We start from the raw sequence: 11,199 nt of genomic DNA, 5'->3' as shown, positions 1-11,199 counted from the left end.
ATATATAAATATAAATATATATATATATTCCCTTTGAAATAAAAATCAAAGCACAGAAAGGTCAGAAAACATAAAATAATTAAAAATATTATGTTATTATTTTTTATGTTTTATGGCCTTTGTGTTCTTTGTTTTCAAAAATCATAAAATACATTAAAATATTAAATATACTACAGTACATGTATGTATATTATATATATATATTTTCTACAATTAGATCTGAAGTCGTTGAAAAGATTTGATCTAGTGAAAGTGGAAAAGAAATTGTTACATTTTTATTAGTTTTATGAAATATGGGGGCTGCAGTAGCTTGAAGGTCAGTGCCGCAATCTTATAATCCTGAGGTTGCGGGTTCGAGCACAAGTTGCGTCCGTAAGGGCATCCGGTGTAAAACAATGGCAAAATCTTTCATGCGAGTTGGCTCACTGTGGTGATCCCTGGAGAAGAGAGCAGCCGGAAAAACAAACAAACGCACTACTAGTTTTATGAGGAGGACTCATTTGGGAGCGAGTATAAAGTCTGAATTTCTTTTTGATGCCTCGAGGGTTGAATGTTTTTCTTTCTTGTGAATCTTAATAAATCCAACAGTTGAGTCAGGTCCTCAACGTTTCGTCTTCATCCGAAAGACTTCATCAGTTCGAGAAGACACAACAAACTCAGTGTTATAAAGAAACTGACAACTTTGTTGGATTTTTCTACCTGGATTATTGAATCAGAATCTGGATCAAGTTCCTGAGAGTTGTTTGGAGCAGATGCAGCGTGGCTGTCACTCTGATCTCCGTGTGTTCACTGGACTGACAGGCAGAGCAGCTTCTTTATGTTCGGCTCTCAATCCCAAGTTCTGCTTCAGTGCTGTTTTTGTCTGGATTTCTTACAACTGGGAATTTTCATTCCAAGTTCACACAGGCCTAATGTGAGCCAGAGAACCAAAACCTGAACCCTCTGCGAATGTGAACACGTCCAGGTTTACGACTCGTCAAAGACAACAGGAGCAACAGGAAACAGAAACCAACCTGTTGGCAGTCCGGACAGATTAAAACATAAAAAATTGTCATATTTAATGCCAAGAGCGCATTCGAAAACTCAAGATCTGAGATTGTGGGACACTTTCTGAAGTCCAAACCTCGGTGAATCAGAGCTGAATGCTAACAGAAGTTTGAGCTTGAAATGTTGTGAAAAAAACTTCTTCCTGCAAAGGCTGTGGGACTTTAAAACAAAAATAATTTAAAAAGTAAAATCCACTTTCACTTGAGTCAGTATGTCAGAGTTTAGGTGAAATTACACGTTTTATAAATGCTCCTGTTGACAAGAATAAAATCACCCACTGATGAAAATCTAATTTACATAAATGCTAATCCGGTTAGCATGATTGAATCTGTGGCCTTCAGAAAAGCACAAGGAAGGACTCTGTGTTCCACACGGGATTTATTAGATCTGCTGATCTTTATGTGAGCCTGGACAAAGATACACAAACATAAAATAGAGCAGAATAGACCTTTACCTGTTCATGGAACATTCACATTGTTGCTGCAAATACTGATCAAGATAAAAATAAATAGATGCCAAAAACGCAACAAAGGCACAAAACAGAACAAAATAAATTATATTAGTAAGGAGAGAATTCTAGTGCATAAAGGTCCAAACTCAGCCTGGTGAGAAGAATAAACTTTTATTTTAATTTAGAAGACTTTCAGAATAAAACAAAACAAAACAAAAAAAATGGTGAAAGTTACAAACTGAACATAAAAAATAAAGTTTCCTAAACAAAACTATAAGAAACAAGAGAGCGGAGTAACAACAAGAAACAAAGCTTCACACTAAATTGTGACTTAAAAAAATATATAAATAGGAGCTGATTCTTGTGAAATAAAATGACCTCAAAGCTAAAAATAAACAAAAAAGGAACAGGTGTTATTTTATAATTAAAATTGCTGCTTTAAGACTTTTCAAAGCTGAGACCATGAACCTCTTTTGGGTTTTCTGCAGCAGATAAATGTGTTGGTAAATGACCTTCAGCACAGATGCTCATATCAAACAGAGGAGGAGGAGGAGGAGGAGGAGGAGGAGGAGGAGGAGGAGGAGGAGGAAGACAAAGGAAGGAGGCTCTCAGGAAAGCTAAAGCCTTTCCGGATGTGTCTCGGCTCAATAAAGCGGTAATACGAGGGGCACATGAACTACACAAAACTCAGAGCTGACCAGACACAGATCAGAGACATTCAGCTGATAGAAAGAGAAACAAATCACAGTTTTAGCTGATCTTTGCTGTGAAGCTGAAACCATAGACAGTATTTTACTGACTTCACATTCTGTTAATATTTACATTTTCTTTTATGTTTGTCCACAAAGATTTGGCTATTTGAATAATTTGTCTATAAAAAGTAAAAAAAACTTGTATACTTTTCAATATTTAATTTGATAGACAAACATTTATAGTATGCTTCTTTTAGCTTAGCCTTTAGGTACAATTTAGCTAGTTTTAGCTTTGGGCTAAAATTGAGCTAATTATAGCTTTTGGTCATGATGTTGCTAATTTTAGCTTTTAGGTACAGTTGTGCTAATTTTAGCTTTTAGGTAAAAAAGTAGCTAGTTTTATATTTGGACTAAAATTTAGCAAATTAAAGCTTTTAGTCATGGTTTTTCTAATTTTAGCTTTTAGATGCAGCATTACTAGTTTTGCCTTTTAGCTTTAGTTTGGCAACATTTTTAGATTTTAGCTACAGTGTTGCTGGTTTTACCTATTAACTATGATTTAGCAAATTTTAGCATTTAGCTACAGTTTTGCTAATTTTATGTTTTTGCTATGGTTTTGTTATATTTAGATTTTGACTATGATTTTAGCTCATTTTACCATTTGATTATGGTTCTAGTTCTAATTTTTGCTCTTAGCTACTAATTAGAAAATTTAACTTTATGTACATTTTTGCTAGTAGTATTTTTTTTTAGCTAATTTTAGCATTTGGCCAGGATTTTGACAAATTTAGTTATTAGATTCCTTACAGCTGGTTTTAGCTTTTAGCTCACATTGCTAGTTTTAGCTATGATTTAGGTAATTTTAGAACGTATTTACAGTTTTGGTAATTTTACCTTTGTGGTATGGTTTTGCTAGTTTTAGCTCTTGGGTAAAGTTGTGCTAGTTTTTGATTTGGGCAACAATTTTGCAAATTTTACCTTTTGAATAAGGTTTTGAACGTTTCTCTCTGAAGTGAAATATAAAATCGATCAGAAGTCAGGAACAACTCCAGCCTAAAAAAAAACCAACCTGGATCTTTTCAGCGCGTTACAAAGCGATGACTAAACGTCGTCTTTGTGACTTTAAATCTGTTGTCACGTTTCAACAGAAGGGTTCGGCCCCTGACAGTAAAAACGAGCCATTACTGTACTTTTACCGCCACTTCCTGTCTGCTCGACGCAGAATAACAGACTAACAGCTGGAGGTGTGAAATTCCAGTCATGTTTTCCTCACGCACGTTTTAAACGCCTAATTTACTAACAGATGCTGCGCCCCGGGGAGCTGCTGCGGGGCCCGGATGTTGGGCTGAGCTGATTCGTGTGGAGTTACACGAGGCAGAAAATGGAACAGGACTGAAAGTTGACGGCTGAGCGTTAAAAGAAACAACAAACAAGTAAAGAGTCGACGTTTAAAGAATTTAACAGAACTTTAATCAACCGTTTTCAGATGATTAAAGCTCTGTGTCGGTTCAGTCACAAATCAGAGGCAAACACAAGTTGGGAAAAAGGTTGAACATCCAAGAGAAGAAAATAATAAAAAATATTTATAAATCTTTAACTGTTAAGATGACAGAAAACAGTCATGGGCTCATAACTGAAACTAGAAAAATGTTAATTTTCTGGGAAGATGCAGCGTAGATGACTGATGAAAAAGGTGAATGCGAGCAGTTTGTTCATTTTTTTTAAAAGAAGAAGAGAAACAGAGCAGAAAATGTGCATCAGAAGACAAACAAGGATACATGACAAAAAGTAAAAAAAGAAAACATGAACACAAACCACGACACAATGAACCAAACAGAGCAAGTACGCTGAAGTCAATTTTAAAGAACAAAGATTCTGAAAGATTTTAAATACTTAATACATTAAAATGAGGAAAAAAAAGAAATATTTCAAAAAGTACAAAATTAAAAAAATTCAAAAGCTGGAGCCACGATGTCCTGAAAGCTGAACGTTCCGATACTTGAGCAGCTGAAATGGCTTGAAGAATACTGAGGTACAGGTGCTGAGTCAGCATCCACACAATGCTGAGTCAGCATTGGATACATTACATACAGTACGTTTGGCAGTACTGAAGACATCAGTACTGGTAGAGTACATGAATATTAGCTTTGTGAGTGTGCACCAGCTCAAATATACAAGTTAAAAACAAACACATTTCTTTGCAACTTTGTCAAAACATTTAGTATTTTAGGAGAACAGCATAAATCTCTTCCATGAATTGAAATGAGGTAGAAAACATAATTTACACTGCAGATCTTTGGTGATGTGCAAATCCAGCTTGAACGTTTTATCCCCGCAGGAAACACCATGTTTGAACTTGAAAATTAAATGTTTTCTAAAAACTCGGGCTTGATTTTCCCCACAGGCTGCCCGATCAAAATATGACTTAACTGAATCTGTCAGCAGAGAACTGCTGAGTCATGTCGCTGTTTGTTGCATTATGGTACTTAAATAGAGATGTACAGTAGTCCCTCGCTACTTCGCCGTTCCACTTTCACGGACTCGCTCTTTCCTGGTTTTTCAAAGTAAGATTGGACATGACACACAACTGGCTGATTGATGGATGAGCCACACGAGCAGCATGGATTGTTTATTTAAAATCAATTTTAAATGATTTAGCACCTGCTGCACCTGTGTACAGCCCACAGGTGCAGGTAGAAACTCCCTCCTGCAGCCTGTCATGATCTCCACTCTCTGCCACCTGCCAGCGATTGCAGGAGAGATGTGGGCGTGGCCAAGAGTGCTGGCAGGTGGCAGAGAGTGGAGATCATGACAAGTCCATGCTCAATAATCCAGGTATACAATCCAACAATTTTCAGTCAGGTCATCTGGACAGTTTCAGATGACCTGACTGAAAATTGTTGGATTACTTGTACTGCTATCCCTACTTTGCAGTTTTTCACTTATAGCGGGGGGGCTGGGAACAGAACCCCTGTGATAAACAAGGGACTACTGTACTCGTTTTTTTTACCCAGAGGCACTTTGATCTCAGTTTGACGCTTTTAACTGTAAAACGTCGCAGCGACTGATTCATCGAGCTGAGGATCAGACTGGAGGAGCAAGAAAGGAAAAAAAAAAAGGTTTGAAATTGTGTGCAAGAGTGAGAATAATTTAAACAAGATTAAAGTAGGAATGTAAAAAGAAAACCCTTGATAAAACATATTAAACACTGATAACTGGTAATGAGGTAACACCTTCAGGAAAGTCTTCAGTGAGCGCGCTCAGAAGAGCCCAGTGATCTCCTCGGTGACCGGGTCCAGGTCTATGTCGTAGAAACAGGGTCGGGTGGGGAGGCCCGGCATGGTACTCATCTGACGGAGGAAACAAACAAAAACAAGATAAAAGTTATAAAGATATCAACTTTATGATGAGCTGTTTTAATGGATAAACTTTAGACTTATAAGAAAGTAAAAAAATCAGTCACTCATGTCGACTTTATATTGACAAGTTTCCACTAAATACGTTATGAATTCTTTTAATTCTTTCACATAATTCAGGAAGAATACGTCGATCTGTCTTTGATTTTTGGCACGTCTCATAAATCTGTCAAAGAATCATATGAAAAGGGGAGATTACAATCTAAACAAGAACAAAAACCACAGATTAAATCCTTCACCACAACACAGCTGTTCTAAAACCAAAGAAAAGCCCACACCTCGGCTTCAGTACCCATAATTAGACGGAACAGGACCAGCTCCAGTATCAATAATCCAGACTCGTTTAGATCTGTGAGGCTTTGTTCTGACTCCAAACAAGATTAAAAGCAAAAACAACTGGACTTTATGTGTAACTGAAGACGTTTCGCTTCTCATGTGAGGAGCTTTCTCAATTCAAACAACAGAGAGTGTGAGGTAAAGTGAGCTAAACTAGATACATATGCAGATTGCCCTATCAGTCCTCACAACAGGGGTTCGTTATGGTCTTTGTTAGTCGGAATCACAGAGTGAAACGTCTTCAGTTACAAATAAGTCCAGTTGTTTTTGCTTTTAATCTTGTTTGGGTTTACCAAAATGACTGAGAATCGTCACCATCGTTTGTTCCGACTGTCGACAAAACGCCCAGCTGACGGGCAGCAAGTGGGTCACGGTGCTGATCCTGACCAGAACTAATGGATCGACCTCAAAACTTCCTGTCTGTCAGAGGATCACACCCGAGTCTGTGTCCGACACAGAGCAGCTCAGAGAAACCATAAATCCAAACAGGAGAGACAGCAGATTTGAAGTGAATCAAATTTTTATTTTTCAGTCAGTGACGGAGGAGGATGATGGACCAGATGTTTACATACACTGCGTACAAAGACAGAACTGTTTTTCTTATTTTCGGACTGTAAGTCAGAATAAAAGGTCAGTTATGATTCCAAAAAAACATTTTTATTTGCTAAATACCTGAATAATGAGAGAGAGAACTTTTAATCATTTTAAAGTCACAAGTGGACATGCTTTTTTAAGTGTTTGTTAGAATTATCTTTAAATTGTCTGATTTGGGTCAAACATTTTGGCTTTTCTTCCACAAGCTCCTTACGGTAGTTTGTTGGACTTTTTGTCCATTCCTCCTGACAGAACCGGTGGAACTGAGTCTGACTCGTAGCTTTTTCAGGTCTGCCAGCAGATTTTCTCTGGGGCCGAGTTCAGGTTTTTGTGATGAACTTTTTTGTTCTGATAAAACGTTGTAACTAATTCTGCAGTCTGCTTCCTGATGTCCTGACGTTGCTTCAAAATGTCCATCATGTTTTCCTCATGATGACATCTAATTTGTCTCTCCTGCAGCAAGACAGCCCAACACCCCCACAACTTGACGCTGCCACCACCTCCATACTTCACAGTTAGGTCCATGATCTCAGGCTTATCCTTTTCCCTATAAATGTAACAGCAGTCATTGTGGCCAAACAGTTACATTTCTTTTCATCAGACCATGGGATTTCTCCAGAAATTAAGGCCTTTGTGTGCATTTAGAAACTGAAATCTGGATTTTTATGGCAGAACTTGCCAGAACTTTACTACCGAACTTGTATCTCTGTGGATAACGACTCTCTGACTCTCTCTTCACAAGCTCTTTTACTTCTGTTTTGGAGTTATAGTCCCTCGCTACGTCACGGTTCATTGCGGACTCGCTCTATTGCGGTTTTTCAAAATAAGATTGGACATGACACACAATTGGCTGAGCGATGGATGATCCACACGATCGGCATGGAATTTTTATTTTGAATTAATTATTTTAAATTATGGGCAGCACGGTGGCACAACTGGTAGAGCTGCTGCCTCTCAGCGAGCAGGTTACCCTGGTTCAAATCCCGGTCCGGGGGCCTTTCTGGGTGGAGTTTGCATGTTCTCTTTGTGCATGCGTGGGTTTTTTCTGGGTACTCTGGTTTCCTCCCACAGACCAAAAACATGCATGTTAGGCTGATTGGTAACTCTAAATTGTCCCTAGGTGTGAGTGAGAGATTGTATGGTTGTTGGTCTCTATGTGTCCTTGTGATGAACTTGCGAACTGTCCAGGGTGTACCCCGCCCCTCGCACAGTGATTGCTGGACATGGGCACCGGCGACCCCCGTGACCCAAAATAGAAGAAGCGGGTAAAAGATAATGGACGGATGGATTTTAAATTATTTAGCACCTGCTGCGTCTTTATGCAGCCCACAGCTGCAGAAAAAGCTTCCTCCTGCTTTGAGCAGCCCATGCTGCAGGATAAACTTCCTGCTGCAGCTGATCAGCTGTTTCACCTGCAGAGCGAGAAGTGGGCGTGGCCGAGACCGCTTGCAGGTGGCTGAGTGCAGCCGTGGCTGAGAGGAGGCAGAGAGCTAAAATCATGACATTCTGTGCTCTTTTAGAGCATTTAGAGTTTAGAAACATTGTTTAGAATATTACAAGAGTGTGGGAAGGGTTTAAAATACATTAATATATGTATATATTGTAGATAAATAAATAAACTACTACTTACTTGTACTACTATCTCTACTTCGCGGTTTTTCACTTATCGTGGGTCTTCAGGGTACGGATCCCCCGCGATAAACGAGGGGATTACTGTAATACGAACATTTCGCACTGAAAGACGTTTGTCTCAGAGCTCTGTAAAACTGCGCTGAGAGACAGCGGAAACTCTTCCCAGAATCAGTGACATCACGAGGCGCCGGAGCACAACAATGAAGACTGACGAGACACTATGGCTAACATCACTCACTGTGAGTAAACTGGGCCCAAACTCTGAGTCAGTACTCTGTACTGTTTGTTACATCAAAGGAAACTGTGTGACTCTTAAAAACGGGCCACGCCGTCCCGTCCACGAGGAACAGGAAATGATCTTGTTCATTAGACACACAGGAGCATTCTTCACATGCCTCCCTTCTCCTGACCCATGGGCAGGTTTAAAGGGTCCATTAGTGGAAATGAGACAGGAGGAAGTGATCGGAGAGTTTCCTGTCAAAGGAAGTAAAGGCCTGAAAGTAAAGCAAAGAGTCGGCGTGCACGTAGAACGTGGACCTCGACCTATTAGCTGGTCGAGTGAGACTGCAACGTGTTTTACAAAAACATTACCGGCCGATCACTCAACTATGAGTCAGCTAAATGAGCTTTAAAGGATCTACTGTGGTGAGACAAATATACAGATTATAGAACAGGAAGAACAAACTTTAACTTCCCCCGTGCTGCAGAGGGTTTTACTGGACAGCAATGATTTTATCTCTTGACTTTGTAAAAAAAATAAATTAAGTTGCTTGCAGTTTCATGAGACACAAGGCTGCAGGAAGTAGGTGTGCAAAGGGTGCTGCAGCACCCCTTGATGGAAGCCAGAGGACATGCATGTCCAAATTCACAGTTAAAACAAAACAAAATGAATAAAACAGATTTAATCAGTTATGTTTAAATTCTAATAATATTTTGACAATGCTGAATTTCGTAAATCTGATTAAAAAACCAGAACAGTTTTTGGTCTGTGTGAAACGTTTCAACAACCTAAAAAGGGAGAAAATGCACAACTTAGCATTGGGTCATGAATGCAGTTCTATAGATATTAAAGCATATTTTAATGTCCATAATTAGATATGACAGCATGCTCTTCAAGTGTGCATTTCATTGGTTATATTTGGTATTTTAATATTCTTCCTACAGATGTTTAAGGTCATATAAAATCACACATTCTCACAGCACCCCCACAACTTATAAACAATCCCACCACAACAGAACTTTAGACTTTTTTTAAAGGCATACTAAACAGTTTGTCTATTATTAGAAAAATAAATAACATAATTCAGTAACAATACTCTTGAGATCGAGTACCTGAACATTTTTTTCCCACCTTCAGGAAATTCTGTTGGATTTTCATATTATTTGTTACATTTGATAAAACTACTTCATACTGATGACTCAATGCATCGTTAGAAAATATGTTTCATCTCAGAAACCTGTCCTCATATCAGTTTTGTTCCATTTTATCATTGCCAAAGAAGAATATTTATAAGATTATCTGTATATAGAGTGTATCTAGACAGGGATCATAGTATTCTTGTATTACACCAATCATAATTTAGATACTTATAATATATATAGTTGTAGATACTTATAATACAGTGATAAAGTATAATATTATATCCTAAAAAATAAGGTTTACAAATGCTTATTGTGCTCACAAGGTAGTAACTTAGTCTGAAATGTTTAATATAACAACTCTAGATAAAATATATAGGTTGGGCTCACTATTTGGCAACAAACTGGTCAGTTTTGCCTCTTTCTCACCCTTAATGCATAATAAGCAGTTATTAATGATTTATAAAGTGTTTATAGTGGAATTAATAACATATCTATAAACTATTAGCCATCTATAAGGGGAGCCTTATTGTAAAGTGGTACCATTTTTATTTAAGAAACTGTCAAGTATATCTATTAATGCACTACTACTTATACCCTTTTCACTTGTCGCTAGTGAACAGGTTGAGTTCAGATTTGTGAAAATGTACAAATTTGCACTGTTCGAGTGTTGTCATTGTGTTAGAGAGAGTAAACGTCATGAATAAATTTGACATTAAATGTAATCCAAGTTGAAGCGTTACATCATTTACAGCCCCCTTTTTGACATCTCTTCTTCTTCTTCAGTCTCTTCTTAAAACCCATCTCTTCTCCGTGGCCTTTGACACCATCTGACTTTTAACCATTTTAATTGCTTGTTTTATCTGATTGTATGTTTGTTTTTTTACACAACTTATATTATGTGGCTTTTAATAATTTTAATAATTTTTATTATCTGACCGTATGATTGTTTTGTTGTGTGTACAGCACTTTGGTCATGTAGGTGTTTAAAGTGCTCTATAAATAAAGCTGGTAGGGTATCTGTATATCACGTCAATATCGATATCGGTTGTTGGCTAAATAATTTTTAACATATCGGCCAAAAATCCAATATCATGCATCTCTAATTTTTATCAAGACTCCTCCACTTCATTTTTATTTAATGAAACATGGGCGACAAGTTGTCAGGTAATTTCACAATTCTTCAATTATACTTGATTTACAAAAAGTCCTTTTATTTTTCCTCACTTAGAAAAAAAAAGCAGATCTCAAATTTAAATATCAAAGCCCCCCCCCCCCCCCCCACCCGTGTTTTCAGCGATACAAAAGACGGGCTGTTTTGCCAGTCGCTCTGGCACTCGCAAAAAACACGCAACAGTCAGAGGCTAAAGTTGGAAACTCCACTCAGCCAAAGAAGTCCCTTCATTTTCCTCAAACACAATGTGGCTTTGTCGAGGAAAAGCCCGAAGGAGTGAATGCAGCTGGGCCTCTACCCCCCACTGACCTCGGACAAGTGTCGGTCAACAACAGTTTTTAGTTTCTAAAGCAAGACGTTAAAACTAAAATCAGCTCACAGCAACATCATGTGGTGCAACTTTTATATCTTTTACTTTTTTAATTGAGCAAACTGCAGAAAAAAAAAAGTTATTTTCCATTTAAATTTCTGGACAGAGATTTATTCACTCCAATAAAT

General features: G+C 38.0%; 1 protein-coding gene across 1 annotated transcript in view; it reads right to left on the bottom strand.

Annotated features, from left to right (window-relative positions):
- Window positions 1–5,450: 5,450 nt before the first annotated feature.
- The window catches only part of mthfd1l (methylenetetrahydrofolate dehydrogenase (NADP+ dependent) 1 like), a 41,715-nt gene continuing 35,966 nt past the window's right edge, over window positions 5,451–11,199 (bottom strand). Inside the window, exon 27 of the mRNA XM_037685485.1 lies at window positions 5,451–5,540. Within this exon, the coding sequence (XP_037541413.1) occupies window positions 5,451–5,540 (90 nt within the window). The remainder of the gene's footprint in view (window positions 5,541–11,199) is intronic.

This window comes from Nematolebias whitei, chromosome 12, assembly GCF_014905685.2.
Source record: "Nematolebias whitei isolate Nwh7 chromosome 12, NemWhi1, whole genome shotgun sequence".
In the NCBI taxonomy this organism is placed as follows: Eukaryota; Metazoa; Chordata; class Actinopteri; order Cyprinodontiformes; family Rivulidae; genus Nematolebias; species Nematolebias whitei.
The sequence above is the reverse complement of the archived record's forward strand: the minus strand, read 5'-3'. Positions and strand labels throughout refer to the sequence as shown.